The sequence below is a fragment of the Seriola aureovittata genome, chromosome 12 (genome assembly GCF_021018895.1).
Source record: "Seriola aureovittata isolate HTS-2021-v1 ecotype China chromosome 12, ASM2101889v1, whole genome shotgun sequence".
Taxonomy (NCBI): domain Eukaryota; kingdom Metazoa; phylum Chordata; class Actinopteri; order Carangiformes; family Carangidae; genus Seriola; species Seriola aureovittata.
The window spans coordinates 18,221,422-18,238,913 of NC_079375.1; the positions used below are offsets into that span (position 1 = coordinate 18,221,422).

Sequence of the window (17,492 nt, forward strand, 5' to 3'; positions counted from 1 at the left end):
GCTCGTCCTCGGCCCAGCCTCCCTGCCTCTCTTTTGTATCTGACAGTCTCCCACACACAGATACACTCACCAGGCCAGTGTATGTGCAAGAGCGTACAAAATTTAAATAAAGATTGATAAATAGTGGGAGTTAAAGGTTATTTAGTGGGTTATATTGAAATCCATGATGTGGTTTGTCCAGTTTCACTACCTTTTTCTGGAGCTTTTCACCACCTCTCACTGTCTTCCTCAGCAGATAGAGTTTGAGGAAGATGAAGGCCATATGTAGTTAAAAGCACCAGAAAAAAATTACTGAGCGAACCTTGAGTTAAGATCTTTTTGTCACAGCTATCATGTCCAAGGTCAAAATGAACTGTCACGCTCCACCATGAGGTGTTGTTTTGAACATTTCACACCTAATTTGTCAGATGAGGTTAATTCAATCTCTGGGTTTGAGGAGGGTCTCGATCTGATTCCTTGCTCTTCTTGTGACAGTTAGATTGGATATTGTGAAACAACCATAAATCAAACAGCTAATTATTCTTTATCATGGAGAACGGCACTGAGTCGTGCCTCAGTTATTTGAGAAGAACAACCACTCTATCAGCCAGAAACACTTGTATATCAGACACAGCCTTGGATCCCTGGAGCGTGACTACTGAGCTTCGCTGGAACCCGCCTCAGTGGATGTGGCTTTACATGAAAACCTTGTGTTAAAAGGTGAAGTGCAGGCACAGAAACAAGACGTTCAGGATCTGTGGAAGCCCTTTTTATATTTTTTTTTATTTTTTTCGGTTTACAGTGATTTGTGGGATCCAAGGTGCATGTAGGGTTCTGAACCAGAAGAGAGGCTATGACTACCTTAGATACCTTGAACTAATAATAGGTGTGTAACAACAGAGGTTACCTTCTTATTCTTTTGCAGCTCCTCCACGTACAGAACATGACCATTTTAATATTCAAAAGCTTGGTATTACAGGCGGGTTTGTGTATTTTTAAGACAGTGAACTATTATATTTGCTGTAGATTTGCTTTGATCACGTTCGGGGGCTGATTGATATTATCTAAACATCAAAGGCCAAATGTGCTGAGAGAGGGAATGAAAAATGACACATGTACTGTACATGTCACACATTTCACTCACACGTTGCGCTCTCTTACTACTGACATAACATGGTGCATTCATCAGTCTGTCAGGATTTTCCTCTTCTTTCTGTGTGTGTGTGTGTGTGTGTGTGTGTGTGTTTGTGTGTGTGTGAACCTCTACTGCAGGAAAGGCCCTTATGGTGTCTGCTCTTATCTGTGTTGGTACTTACAGGTAAAGGAAGAAGTGGTAGAGGAAGGACCACAAGGTAGTATGGATTAAATTTATCAGTCTACTTAAGATAGTGTAAAAAGATGAAAGTGTGTCACCGCCATGACACTTGCAGCTTAAGGCTAGGTTGCCTAGTCTTTTTATGATCCCGCTCTCCTCTCTTCCTCCATGTGGCTACTTGGCAATGTATAATAACCGGATCGGTTTCAGTTGCAGATTCAGGACACAGGGGCAGCCGTGTCAGAGTAATCCAAGTGTCTCTGGTTGTGTCACTGTAATGTTTCCTGTGTCAGTTTTTATACTGGAAATTTAGTTTAACCACTTCCGGATGAAATCTAAAAGTATAAGGGATACCTTAAACTCCGCTTCTCCCCCCCGCTGCCCTGAGGTGGTGGTGATTCATCTACTGCTCCGTCTCTTGGTCCGTAACTAATCCCTGATGTAGTCCATCTTTCTGTGTCATTGCAGTTACACTCATTTTGATTTTTCTGGCGTTTCTTCCTTTGTCTTTTTTGTACTCACTAAAACACACACATGCACACACACTTCTACGACTCGTACATACCTCCACATCCTTGGTGCCTTGGCAACCCCCGTCACATACACGAATGCAGCACCCTACCCCTCTAAATCCTGGACCTAGACAACTTTTATGCAGAGTAGACAATGTGTTCTCTCTGGCATGTTGTGCTTGTGAAACCCACTGTCTGCACGCTGTTGGCTGTTGGTCCAGTTTATCTTCACCTGTCAGACATCCTCCCAGTCACTCTCAAAGGCTTCTGGGAATTCCATCAGTCCGTAGCAAAAACACAAACGCGCAAATCCTGATACACACGGGCACAAACAGACACAGTGAGTAGTAGCAGATTGCCCAAGGCCGTTGCTGAAATGACTGGCTAACCACCAGGAGTAACATGGACTGCTTGAACTCTATCAGTCAATAGTCCATCACCCCTGGTCCTCTCTACCATGGTGGTTTGGATATTGCCTCAGGCTGCGTGTGTGTTTGTGATTCTGGAGGCATAGACTGAACAGGTATAAAAGAGACTGATACAGATAGATACAGGGAGACAGAGAGTGGTGGAAACACTTTTATTTATTAACAGATTAAGAAAATAGTTTTCCAATAGTAAGAGCCTCATTCTGGTCTTAATGGCTCATAATGGCTATCAACTGTGTTTATCTTCTGGCTGTGGTGAAATGAGCCATTTAAAAAAAGAAAAAACAGGAGGACCTGGAGTGAAAATGAAACATTTACAGTGAAACAGCAAGTTCTCTCTTGGTTACTGATTATTAGACATGAAATAACATCATGGAATATGGTACATGTCTTTAGTTCTACAGAGACCTTTTCTCACCCACGCACATCCATGTTCATATACATGCATAAACCAACAAACAGCAAAGACCAAATTCTCATACACAGACTCCACTTTTCACTAAGCCAGGAAAACGTGTGTAACCACTTGCATGTGAATTTTTCCCAATTATGAGGAAATAAATGCGACTTATTAAGTTACATGGCAGCAGTTAGAAAATGCACAAGCTGGGCTCTCTCTGTGTATTGCAAGTGCATGATCCTGGATGATGCTGAGTATATCTGTGATGCCCCTTGATTATTAGGAGAAGACCACACAGGGATGATTTCAGTGTGTGACACTTAAACACTCCAAAAACACTTATATTACTTTCCTGTCCCAGCTCAGTGAGCCAAGGCATCACTGACAATGACCTCACGTTGTTCTCGTGAATGTGACTGCATGATTTTTTTCTTTCTTTGTTTATTCTCCCCAAACAATACACAGTACCAACTCTACAGACTAGCTAGCAACGTACCCATTGGAAGTGTTATAAAACCTTGGAGTAATCTTTGCCCATTTGTCACTGCCCGGGGTGAATTTGCATCCACTCACATCTTTGCATTGACTTTATATGCAATCACACTGCCTCTAAAATGCGCTTCATTTCCAGTCAGAACGCACCTCAAGGCTATCAGGCAAGGAGGGGGAAGTGTATAGGAAGATTATTTTCCAAATAATAGTGAACAAAGCAACACGATCCAATCAGCAGGTGACACAAACACTTGCTTTGAATATAACCTAGGGATTGTAAATTGAATTGAACTTCCTGTAAATTGGAAGGGGTACTTCCAAGTTTTTGTTGTGCCATAATATGTGACTGCCAGGATTCCTGCTCTCTCAAGCATGCTCATTAATGATTGTATTATTTTAACCCTTTACTCTGAGCGTTGTGTTATGAAAAAAAGGAGGCTCAAATGTTCAACTGATGAGGATTAAGACATGAATTTCAGACACAAGGATTATGCTCAAGGACATAATGTGTTTTCGTTAATTGATTTGTTTGTTCGTTCCTCTTTTTATCCAGATAAGGGGTTTATCTTACAGTGAACTACAGTCTGATGTTATGATAGGTCTTTAGCTTATAGGCTAATGCACGTTTTCCTGATCGAGATTGCTGAAGTGCAGTGAAATCCACATTATACTGAAGAAACACACACAAAGACTCACGCCTTCCTAACATCAGCTCATTCGAAATCACTGTCTTAGATACTTTTGACTGTATATCCTCCAAACTAAGCAGCCACATAGTTTGTTCGTCCCAGCCCTCGGGTGCAACCCACAGGAGCGACCAGCAGAAAAACGTATCCAACTTTAGTTGTTAAGGTTGTGGAACGGTCATGGTTCGGTGAGGTTTAGGAAATGAACGTGTTTTGGGTTAAAACAAGTGCTATCTTAAGGTTAGCTGACTTTTGTCGTCATGGCAACAATAATAAAACTGGAATCAGCGCTGACTATTGGTTTCACACGGGAACACAGTGGTCTTCGGTGTGAGAGTCCAGGGTCTTGTCGACCGATACATCTGCCCCAGCCTCCTCCTGACGTGGACTTTTCCTCTCTTTATACTACGTCTTTTTTTTTCTTTTTTTTCTGTTTTTTACAGGACAGTCTCCTCTTTCAGAACCACCTTCATGTCTCAGAATCAGATGGTGGTTAGGTATCACACAGTTTCTTTTGAGCCCTGGTGTTCAAGTAAGACACACACTGCTGTGCACAGCAGACGACCAGACGACTGCTGAGAAAAAGTACTAAAACGGTACTTAAAAGCTTTAAACCCTCATTCCCAGTGGTGCGGTACTTAATAATTCTGTCAGTGTCGTTGGGTGACTGTGTGTTGGTGTTTGCATACACATTTGTGTGTACCAAATGAGTCCTCTGTGGAATGTAACTGTTTTTCATGCTCATACTTTTCTAGAGGGGCTTATAGGCCCCTTCAGCCATGACTAAAGCTTTTCTCTCGCTTTAAAAATGCCTCTGCCAGCAACTTTAACCTCCCTGGGGTGATTTCTCAGTCTTTATCCACGGAACCATACATGGATTTGCAACTATTTTCCAGCCATATGTTATATCCTTATATTTAAAGTTCTTTAAGCCTGTATTTGAAGTTTGAATATAGTCCGTCACACTTTTTTACCCAACAAATGAATTGGAATAAATGCTTCTCCGGATGTATAAACTATAGGTGCCACGAAAATGGCTAATAATTGGCAAAGGAAAGGGATTTCTCACTGCTGGTTTCAGCTGAGGAAATTGTCAACTGTGACCATAATTAGTCTCGTTCTTATGGGTGCTTTGTGTGTGGTATAGTATTAACATAGCAATAATAGCACCCACATGAGCTGTGACAGCATATTTAATGGTGATTACAAAGGTGCGTTTGTTAGAGTCATGTTTGAGTACAATAAGTGCCCCTGAAGAAACATCCATATTTACACAGGAGTTTTTTTTTATTTTTATGAATTGAGTGTATCTTTCAGTCCATGTGAATTATCTGTATTCTTTTTTTCACAAAGAAGGAAAGTGAAAATTCAGGATTGAATTTCATGACATCTTCCTCACAAAGGGAACGGGCTGGCCATTTTTAGACCTTGTGATGTTGTCACTGCTTGGGTATGAGCTCTGCTGAGGACACCACAGTGGAAGTAATTTCCTGCTCCCCTCTTGTTAGACAGCTATTGGAACAGATTTTGGCCTGTAATTGAATCAGACATCTTGCAGCTCGAACAGATATAACAGACTTCCTTCTCTTTTCAATCCATTATTGCTCTTGTGGCCTTGTAAATGTTAGACATTATCCAGAGGACACCGAACTGAAGGTATTGGTGTACACTTTGTTGCGAAAGTAAAAGTTTGAGAAAAACTCCGGTCTTTTATCTGTGTTAATATTAAATCCAATTTCTCTGAGTTGGGTTTTCATTCAGCTGTTTAAAGACGCCCTCCAAAGTCTTTAGCTTTGTTAATATGTCCAAATTATGTTTTTTTACATAATGCAAGACATATCATGAGCGAAATAAGCAGTCAACGCCATGACTGGAACTGCAGTGAACCAATGACAGTCTCATAAAAACGGATTCAGACAGCCAGGGATTCATATGTCATATACCTGAGGAACTAATCCTGTCAACTTGTGGGGCAAAATAAACCCAAAACCTTGTTAGTCCAGAGAGCGAGAGTTTGCATTAGCGAACCCACTAACACGGTGTTAGCTACTGCCAGTTACAAGCTAACAAACAACAGAAACAAATAAAAGATGCTAATTGCGCTAACCGTTCTGATGTTTCCTCTAACGCTAACCGTCTTGTTGCGCAATGCTCTTTCACCTGTCAACCTAGCGCACCATCTAAAACGTGAGTTTCATAATTCTTCCCCATTTTGTCTGTGGCTTCACTGGGAACTTAGGAAGATGTCCCACCAAATTGTCAGACCTGACAGTTAACACCTGTTACCTAATACACTGACAGGTAGAGAGATTGGGGGGGTGGGGGGGTATAGATGACAGATTTACCATGGCAGACGGTGACAGACTGAAGATCTGAGACAGATGGTAACAAAAGTTAGACGCAGTCAAACTCACAGCTGATACAGCAGAGATGTGAGTCAGCGACATAGAGGAGAAGAGGAACAGTAACCAAACATATGTCTGTCAGAGTACAACTTTCATGACTGGAGTGGATCCAGTAATGTGTCCCTCACCCTGCGTGGTGTCTTGAATGTTGAACCAGCGAGACTTGTCCTCTCTATGGTGATCTGCGAGATGACATGGCAGAATAGACAGTAACGACTAATGGTTAGTTTGTTAGCTGGGGACCTGGCCAAAGCTCTCTGTGCCTGCTGTGACTGATAAGAATGGCACATGGTATTCATAGATCAGTGGAAACAAATTCATCCATGAAAGCTAAATAAATAAATGTCATTTTAGAAAGGAAGCAGCAATGATGTAAAAATTGGTCACTTTCAAGTAACAGTAGTTCATGGAAAACATGCACAGATTTACACTGAATGTTTTAGGTAACACTGAAAAACTGCCCATTTAGCATTTTCCAGTGCTTATTAATGAAGCTCCTCCTGAGACTTGCCTGTAACTGATGTATAGATAATGAATAATTTATGATATATATATTTGATAATATTTGACTATATGGCAATATATATATATATATATATATATATATGTGTGTGCTTTGAGATACCAGGGCTTCTTTTCTATTCACTTTTTTTTTTCACTGCCTGCTTGACAACACGAATTGCCGGAACAAAACAAAAGCAAATGATTTCAAAAGACAGAACGGCATGCATGCATGACAACACTACAAATCATTTTGCTGATGTAAGCTCGAACCTGGCAGCAGTTAACTGATTTAAATGATATTCACATTTTCCTATAATCATTCACTTTTTTTTTTTTTTTTTTTACATGGTAAGCTGGTAATGCTGATTTGTGCTGCTGTCACATACGTACGCCTTTTTTATGGTGGGGAATGTAAACTTGTCCACAACATTCAGTTCTGTTTAGACTGTTTGGATATTTGTTCTCGGTTACCACGCAAGTCTTATTTGCATTGAAAGTGTAAAAGAAAAAACGTCAGGGAGTAAAGGATGCAAAGCTAGACACCAACAGATGGAGGAATCATTCACTCCAGTCAGTCAAGAGCGTGGAATTTCCATTTGAAAGTTTTCTGATGTTTATGAGATTGTTGTATTTGAAGTGAGTTGAAATAACTGCAAACGGTAGACTGTTTACGTTAGTTGATCTTCACATGAAGCCCAAGTCTGCAGAGTGGAACGGTTTCTAATTCAATCCAGTCAGTCACACTGCCATCCATTTCTCCTCACCATGGCTCCTCTTGCCGCCTGCTGCTTTCTGTTAATGGAGATATCACCTCCTCCCTCCTCCTCCCTCCCGCTCCCTCCCCTGTCCCCCTTCTCTGTTCTCTCTTTGTTGTCCATTTCCCTCCATTCCACTTTCACTTCGCTCCTTTCAAATCCGTCTGTTGTGCCTCCTCATTGGCCCACTCAGTGAAACTAATCGACAGTAAGCCATCACTCAGAGCACTCTGCTTCTCTTTTCCTGCAGAAACTAATCAGAGTCATTGCTGGTTGTCCACGACGCGCTCCCTCCCTCTCTCATTGTACTGTAAATCAACAAATGATTCAGAGGAGGAAGAAAAGGATGAAAAACAAATGGGGTTTATTACTGAGTGCATTTCTGGAAGGATGTCTTTCAGCCAGATACAGTATTTCCCTATAGTAAACGTGAAGCGCTCTAATGGCAAACAGTTGACATTTTGAGAATCCCCAGGTATTTCCTAAGCTTTGGCATCAGGTAATACCACAGCTGAGGAAAAACATTATCACAGAGTCAAACAAAGTGGAGTGTCTGCTTAAAACTCAAGGATTACCCTTTTTTTTGTGAGTATTTGACACTAATGCAAATAATATTTCTGATGAATTAAATGAAGAAGCAGACTTTCCATCAAAGCGCCCATAACTCTTTCAGACGAATGCCACGCTTTCATAAGCTGAGAAGCTTATCCGCTCTGATGTTCGAATGATGGTAAATATCCAGTCCAGGTTATAGCTTTCAATCTGTGATGCACTGTGGCTCCTCTGTTTCTTGAGTTTAGACCAGTAAATCCTGTGTATCATATATAGTAACAGACAGGAGAGCATGGATTGCCCATTTCCTAGTTTTGGACATGGATAATAGTTTTGTTTTTCCCTTCAGAAATGTTGTCATTCTCTGTAACAACTCCACTCGCTTACTCTCCACAATCTCCGTAGGTTTCGCCTGAATCATCAGATTCCCCAGAATTAGAAACCATCTCGCGCTCACGAGGGTAATACAATACCATCACAGACCATTAACTTCCAAACCTACTCTACATCTTCCCCCATTTCTATCCTCTCACTGTGATTTTATGTGTTTCTCTCTTCTTTCAGCAGTACGCCAATCAGTTTTTTTTCTTCTCTCGCTCACCTTGTCCTTTTTTTTTTTTTTTTAAATGTATTTATTTATTTTGTTCTCATTAGTTTTGTCCATAGCCATCTATTCTAGTATAACACACACTTTGCTTTGCTACTTGCAAAATATGTAATGCCAAGTAAACACAGTAGCTTTGTTTCCCTCCCTGGTTTGTTTTGATGCACTCAGCAGCAGACAGGGAGTAGGGGGGAGTTGCATGTCACAGAGCAATTACAGCACATCTGTATCTCACATACTGTTCTTCAGATAAGAAAGCAACCTTTGAATTGTCTTGATGAGATCGTGGGCAAAGCCAAATTAATTTAAAATCTCTGTAAACGAATTATCTTCACAGCAGGGGGGAGCTTTATGGCTCGTGGTTGGTGGAGATCAGAGTTTACGGCCCTTTTAATGAGTTGTTAAGAAAAAAAAACAACAACAATAAAAAAAAAACCAACTGCACAGCCTGCAAATCTAACTATACAGGTAAGAGTCCTGGGAGAGAGTGAGTGGGAAGAATTGATGTCCTGAAAATGACCCACTGGTCAGCTCCAACCTAGTTTTGCTCTAAGTGCAGGACTTGTGCAGCAGTCAATATGCCTAATTACTCTGTTCTTGCTAACTGCATCTTGCACTTCAGCACTGGGACTGTAAAAGTCAGAGTTAATGCTCATAGTACTTACGGACCTAATGTAATGATTTTGTCCCGCTCGTCTCACGGGCGTTGGAGTTTCTAATGCCTAATGTGCTGCTGTTGTAGTCGGTTCCCTTCCCGACCATTGCTGGAAATGCATTCAACTGTTGTGTTACTGTATATGTCAGCGTTTCTCTGTGCTGGTCCCTAAACTCACTGGATGAATGGTCTCTGAACTGGTTACAGCACATATAGGATAAGTACTGTATTTTGCAAGCAAAGTCACTCCTCCAGGCAGAAATGCTCTCTGGCCCCTGAAACAAAGTAAAAATCAATAGCTGTATCCTGAGAAAGAAAGCATGATAGTAAAGTAATAAAATTGTATAATATATTTTGGTTAAAGCTGTATTAATTTGTCAGACTGTCCCCCTGTAAAATATGAGCCCAAAAGCAGCTTATTATAACCAAACTGAACCAAAACCACTGTTGTTTCCTTTATCACCAACCTGAACCATGTGTTTATTATTGTAACCATGATGGCGACAGTTCTCCAACCTTAAGGAGAAACTTTCCTAAACATAACAAAGGTGTTTTTGTGCCTAAACTTAACCAAACCCTGAATGTTCCATACCCCTTATTATTGTATCCACAGCCACAAAGGAATGGTGCACCTGTCACTGTAGGGCTGCTATCTCAGGAGATGCTACTATGTGTTGTACCAGAGGGTGAAGACAAACGAGCTACAGTGCATTCAGAAAGTCTTCAGACCCTTTTAAATCTTTTCAGAATTTGTTATGTTGCAGCTGATGCATGCTATAATAAAAAAAAAATTTGTGTAATCATTCTACACTCGATACCCAATAATGACGAAGAGGACACTTCAAATTTAGCTCAGGTCCCTAAAACTACTTTAAAAAAGTAACTCAAACTACTTAGTGGGGAAAAAAAAATAAGATTAAATTGACAATGTACATGTGATACGCAATTATAAAAAATATAATATAATACAAAAATCACAACCAAAATACTCATGGGAATGTCAGCTCTGGTTTTGTATGGAGTAATTGCTTAAGTATGGTCACGGTGATTCTTCCTCAGGCTGAGATTAGGGAGGTTTATCCATGATGATGTCACTGTCTGAGCATTGAGCAGCACCTGCCCTTGGCCTTTGCACATGCACTATACAGGTACACAAAGGTCAGGTAGTTTTTTTTTGTAATTTAAAAGTAATTGAATTACTTGAATCATTCTGCGCATATAAATGTAGTTGAACTAATTATATGTAAGTCACTACTCCTAGTTCACACAACCCTATGTAAAATAACCCAAACCGTCCCTTTGAGAGTTATATAGGGGACATTTTCAGAAACACTACGGACATGTGCCACCAAAATCATTAATGTTTGCTCATGCTGGGTTCAAACCGCTACATGTAATTAACTCCTATATTGCTTAGATACTAAGTTGCCATCAATTAATGTTAGAAGTGTGAGATAATGAGATTCACTGTTCACCGCTGGAGCAATTATCACTTCCTAAGTGAGCTGTATGGCTCTGAATCTGCAGTTTTAATTCTCTGACCACTTTTACTGTTAAAACTAACAGCATCATAAACACTTTCCCACATGGACACATCACTAGTAAGAGACACGTCCATGAGATGATTTGTTTTAACTGCCTCATTAGAGAAAACAAGATACAGATATTGTTTAATATTATGATACCCGTCACGGCGTCGTGGGAGACTGAATTTTCCTGTTTATCAAATGTAGAAAAATTAATTTTTTTGTGGGATGATTAAAAATACTTTAAATTCTCTCTCATGCTCCAAATTTCTATAAAATTAATATGCAGTTAATTAACAATAATTGCATGCAAGTCCACTGACTTGTGCTTTACTCTTGTTCTGTTGATCAAGCTAGAAGCTGAGAGAGAAAGAGGGAAAAAACAGAGGGGCATTATTTCTGGGCTTTATATTGTGTGAAGTCAACCAATTATTTATGGAACTTTTTGGTTATTTGATAGTTGACAGCAAAGAGTGGCAGGGAAAGAGGGAAATGAAAAGGGTGATAACAGCATCATCCCTGTGGGATGGTTTTGACAAAAGACAGCGACAGGGTGAATGGGGAAAACACCATGCGACAAAAAGGTCCCCGTGCAGCCAGACTCGAATCAGGGATGTCCCATTTACGTTGTACACATCAGCACCATACACCATCTTTACACAAAACCTGGATTGAGAAGCCACAGTGCTAGCGCAAATTGTACCTAACTGGTATGACGCCTCATTTTCCTGTGTCTTTTCCTGGTTTATTTCTGCTGCTAATGAGGAAGGCTTTCTCTTTGAGGTGTGTTACAAAAGCTTGTCCTAAAGCATAATTTTGGAAGCCGCTGCTAGATTTTTCTGTACATGAGAGGGAGGGAGTCTCCTTGGATCAGTGCTATTATTCGATCATCTATTATCTTTGGCATGTAATGTATCGAATATGAATTCGATTGAATATTTTTAGTAGGGAAATAAATTGAAGGATTTGCGAGGTCCTATAGGCAGCAGCGTACTCCTCATAAAGGAAGTGATAGTTATTTCTGCCCTCTCTTCTACCCCTTGATTGCCCTATTTTCTCTCTGACTTCCTTCCACTTTTATCTCCTCCTCCTCCTCACCCCACTCACCCTACTTCCTCCAGTACTGCTGCCTCTTATCTTCCCCTTCCTCCTTTTAACTCTTATCTCTGGGTTAACCCTTTACTTCCCCCTGAATTCATTGATCATGTCGTCTCACATTTCACATTTTGTCTTTTCACTTTCCTCTGTTTGCACATTCTGCTGGTGCAGTATATCCATCTTTATGATCGTCTTGAGTAACAGTTGCACAAACTGTATCAACAAATCACCTATTAATGCAGAGCTTTACCTTTGCTGGGACAATGTATGATTCCATTTGCATTGGTGTGTGTGCACTTTCTTGTAGATTGTCAAAAGCCTAATGTTATTTGCATGGAAAGCACAGAGGGTTCTGTCTTCCCTGTGCATGTTAGCAAGTATTTTAGGGCAGCATTCGTCCATGGATATACATCCATCCATACTTCCTTATGAGCCAATTTGCTATTTGGATGCTGAAACAAGACATCCTCCTTTTAAAAACGTTCCTTTTACTTTCTTCTTTGTCTTTTTCTTCTTCTCCTGCTTCTTCTTCTTCTTCTTCTTGTTATTTTTACTTGTTGGCATTGTTGATATCCTTGCCTTATTTTGCCTTAGCGTAGTCTATGGGAGGATAACTCTATTCCACTGCAACATCACTGCAATCAAATAAATGCTTTAAAAGAAACAGATTTCACATGACTTACATTGATCAATACATAACACAGCGATGCAGCATCTCTTGGAATATGAGTTGGGACCCAAATTAAATATAGATTATGATCCGGCTGTGTACCCACAGTAATTAGGTTTGAGCCTCAGACACAGGGGAAGACCCTAACAGATATTTCAGTGCCAAGGTGGACAAGCTGACAATCCCCTACAGTAATGTCATTTACAGGAAATCTTTTTTTTCTGGATTTCTTTGTTCATATTACTGTCATATCAGATTTTATCCAGTGCCGTACTAGATCCACTTTTAGACTCTCTCTCCTAGTAAGTGAATTAGTCCTCCATAATGTGGAGTCTAATGCGGTAATGGCTGCAGATGCTCCTTCGGAAATAGCCAGAGATGCCATGCATATTGCAGCCAGTGACACTTGTAACCTTATTAAAGGAGGAATCAGCTGCTACAAAAAATGGTTATTATTAACCTCGCTAGTGACATGGCTCCAGGGATGACAATGTCTGCCTGTCGGTCATTCAGTCCACCACTTTAGTCCAGACTGAAATATTTCTACAGCTATCAGATTTGTTACTATTAAATGCTGTACAAACATTTGTGGTCATCAGAGGATGAATCCTAATGATTTGATGGTGTCCCCCTTACTTTTCTTCCAGTGCTGCCATATTAGCAAGCGTTACAGTGCTAACATGCTAAATTCAGACAGTGAACACGGTAAACATTACAACTGCTAAACATCAGCCTGTTACCATTGTCACTGTTTGTTGTTGTTGTTGTTATTGTGCTGACATTAGCATTTAGCTGTGCCTGAGAGCGTTTGCATACCTAAAACTCTTGTTTCAGTCTCAGAGGTGATTTTATAAACAGCTGCGGCATGTTATATTTCTTAGCAGAGCTCACTTAGTCTACACAGCTGTTCCTGCCTGAGTTTTTTGTCCCTGATAGCAAGCTTACCTCAATTTTTGTTTCATTGCTGGGGCGCAGTACCAGGATGTCAAGGATGAATACCTTAAACACACCGCTAATGGCTTTACAGAGCCACGTGTCGTGAAAGCCATTTTGGAAATAGCCCATTTCCATGGTTTGATGTGTACTCTTTCTACAAAACAGCTCTTATATTAGACTCCCTTTAAAAAGTCACAGCTCTGCTGCCTCAACCACCACCCAATTTGTTTGGGATAAATATAAGACCTTGAGCCAGAAATTGAACCTGCCATTCATGAGTAGACTGCACTGGCTGTGGGCTGCTGTTGGACTTACTGATGTCATCTTCGAATGTAAATTAAATGCAATGTGAGCATGATGGATTAATATGTATTTACACTGGCAAGTGCAAGCATGCAGGAATGAGGAATCACTTCAATAATGCTCATTTTTATGGCCTGTTTTATAGTCACCTCAGTGCCTCAGTCTAATATGCTCTTGGTTTTCAAGAGTCTATTTATAAGATTGTTTCAGTTCATTTCGTATTTGCTTTTGGGTGGAACATTTTATTAGAGCAGAAGAGAAAAATCCAAGGAAAGCTGTAAGAGTAGGGAGTAAGCAAGGAAAGAGTACAATCCAATGAAGGTATCAGGAGGAAGCTGCATAGTGCTTTCAATATACCATAAAAGCATATGTACTAGTGTGCGCTAATGCACTCCAGGTGTATAGAGGTCTAAACACCATTGGAAGACAGCGCTCCACTGTCCTCTCCACTTTCCAGCAGAACAGAGTCATGCTGTGTGCTGCAGTGCTTTCTTTCTCCTGCATGAGTATGCGACTCCTCATATGAATAATGTCTTCCCTTGTGATTCCCTTGCTCCCTATAATCCACTCCCCATTCTGTCACAGCATGGGGAAAGTCTCATCTCGAGTGATCAGCAGGTGTCAGCGGATTGAAGGCAAAAATGAAATCAAACGTGAATGAGAAGTAAACAGGCACAATATTCACCTTTTGTTAACTACATCTCATCTCATCAGTATATTGTGTTTTATGTCATAAATCCAACAAAAACTTCTTGTCTTATCAACTGTTAAAAGAGATGAGATGGTAAAAGCAACCAGTTTTTTCCTATTTGCTGAAATGTCTATCTTAATTTTTTCCATTCACAATCGTTTCTCTTCTGCTTTAAATAAACCAGTTTCCTTTGTGCAGGGCCGGCACTCATTTCCTCTCTTACTCTGACCTTGTTCTCTCAACTCAGAATAGTGACAATGTGGGAAGAAAATAGAATACTAGGACAAAACTACTGAAATTTGTCCAAACAGATGAGAAGCTGTGTGAAGGTTTTAGGAACAGTTTGATGCATTTTAAATCACTGCCAGCTGGACATGTCATCTGCTCATTGGCATGAGACAAAACGTTCCTCTTCAGTGGATTGAAAGGTCAAGTTGACATCCCAGCTCCCTGCAGAGACTGACACTTGTACACCAGAGATATGGGCGTATATATATATATATATATATATATATATATATATATATATATGTGTGTGTGTGTGTGTGTGTGTTTACAGAAAAGTGCACATTCACATATGGTTGCTCTCGTTCATCTGTCTCTCTATTTGTGAGGTCCTGCTGCGAGAGAGGAAGTTTAATTTATAGTGTCAGTAATTACGTGTGATGGCGATCTGTGTTAATCTGAAGCTGATCCTGCTGGCTTTTCAATCACATTGGTGTCGTGGTGGTCGGATTCTCATTTTGTAGAAGCAGAAACACAAAGAGAGGCAGAGAGAGAGAGAGAGAGAGAGGATCAGAATGAACTGTAGAAAAAGGGGCCGGTGCTGGAGAAAGTGTAGAGATGTAGAGGTCAAAACACAGAACTTAACACAAAGTTGGATGTGGATTCTGTAGCTCAATATGTCAGTATGTCTGGGATAAGATTACAGCTCAGAACGGTCTCACAAAAAGAAATTCTTTTGACACATTTAACTGAATTTTTAAAGATATTCTGAGCTACTGAAATCCTGTTGTTTCCCCAACTGAGTCAAGGTATTAGAAGTATGAAGCTTTGCTGTAAAGACCTGATTCTTGTGTGTGGTGATTGTGTGCGTTGCACTGTCAAACACAACTGGCAGTGCAGCCACTGGCGGGCAGTCTATAACCCACCCAGGCTGATAGAGAGTGTTATTAGAGAGAGTGTATATAGTGTAGAAAAACTGGGAGGGAAAGGGGGAACAAAAGAAAGTGGGGTTATATTTTATTCCTCTTCTTTTCTCTTCTCTTCTCTTTGTCAGAAAACATAGTAGCTTTTTTTTTTTTTAAAGCAAGAAATGTAACAACAAATGTAATATAATACAGCAAACATCGATAATTTTTTTTTTCACGTTGTTCACCATCTGACCTCCTTTGGTGCTCTGTCATCTTTGAAAACCTTGGATATCAATCAAAATCACAAGGTTTTAAAAAAAGTGGAGGTTTCCTTGCCTTCTGCTCTTTCACTCTCAGTCCTGTTGAAGTGACTCAGCACATTTAGATATAGTGATGTACAGCAGAAACAACACAGCATGTGAATTATAATCCTAACAATGTTGATCTAAACTGTATATTGGTAAGAGGTAAATCTATAAAGGGAGACCGCAACATTTATTGTATTGATCCTCTTTTTCCCTCTCCTCCACAGTGAACAAGCACAAGCCGTGGATAGAGACATCGTACCACGGTGTGATCACAGAGAACATGGACACGGTGCTGCTGGACCCTCCTCTGGTGGCTCTAGACAAGGATGCCCCGGTGCCCTATGCTGGTAGGAAACACTCAAGTATCCTCACACATTTAGAAAGTACAGTTTACCACACATACAGTATACACACCCTCCCACACACACACACACACACACACACACACACACACACACACACACACTCTGTCTCTCAGGGGCCAAGACAAGGATGCCACAGTACTGTGTGCGGGCAACTGTGGCAACTTCACAAAAAACAGATGATCCAACATTTCGCTCTACTCACTATTTGTCATAGAGACTGAATTCAATTTATCACCCTGAGCAGTGTAAACGAAATCTTTTTATTTTTTTTTAGAGCAGTTTCTTCTCATCGTTATGTGGCTTTCTTTTCTTAAAAAAAACAACTTGCAGGGAAGAGTGCTTGCACCACAAATATATAAGATTAAATATATTAACTTTAGAGCAATTCTTTTATATTAAACCCTTTACCAGGGTTAGAAGTAGTTCAAAGTCAGAATAGTAGAAAACTTCGAACTTGGAAATGGATGGAAGACAACTGATTGATTCAATCACACTGAGGTTTATGGTAAACTCATTTATTTCCATAATCTATAAGGTGCATCTTCCACACTTACCCTGACAGGCATCTATTCATGGCTTCTGCTAATTGAAACCATGTGTCATCATCCTTTTTCGTTTCCTCAGAAGCTGAGATGAAATGCCCCATTAACCTGACCAACAGATTCCTCTCAAAAGTGGAAGAGTATACGATCGTTTCACAGGCCCTGTCAGCTTTTCACCACGACAACATTCATTTTCTAGTCCAAATCTTAATCTGACACTTTGAAGCCGGTCTAGAGGCTGGTACAGAATATCAAACAGTTACAGAGGGTTGTTTTCATTTACAAAATTTTTACACCACACAATAAGCAAGATTTTGTCTTATTTACAGTATAGTGTATTGTGCATTTCAGATCCAGTTATTTTTTAAAATCCATATTTATTTATTTCTATTCAGATTGTGCAATTTTGCTATATCTGCAACCCAGCCTGAGTATCTTACGTTTCTATGATATAGCACCTGGGTTTGTTTTGGTCCGAGCTTGTCTGACTTCATAATTGAATCTCAGAGTCTTTATTACTCTTTAGAAATGTGCGTATGTGTTGTTGTACACGGGGGGCTTTGACCTGGGGATGTCCCCTTTGACGGTTTATAACAGTAGATTTATAGATGCTCTGTATTCACTGAGAGTTTG

General features: G+C 40.2%; 1 protein-coding gene across 1 annotated transcript in view; it reads left to right on the plus strand.

Moving 5' to 3' along the window:
• The window catches only part of clstn2a (calsyntenin 2a), a 142,315-nt gene that overhangs the window by 49,023 nt on the left and 75,800 nt on the right, over window positions 1–17,492 (plus strand). Inside the window, exon 2 of the mRNA XM_056391168.1 lies at window positions 16,177–16,299. Coding sequence (XP_056247143.1) covers window positions 16,177–16,299 — 123 coding nt within the window. The remainder of the gene's footprint in view (window positions 1–16,176; window positions 16,300–17,492) is intronic.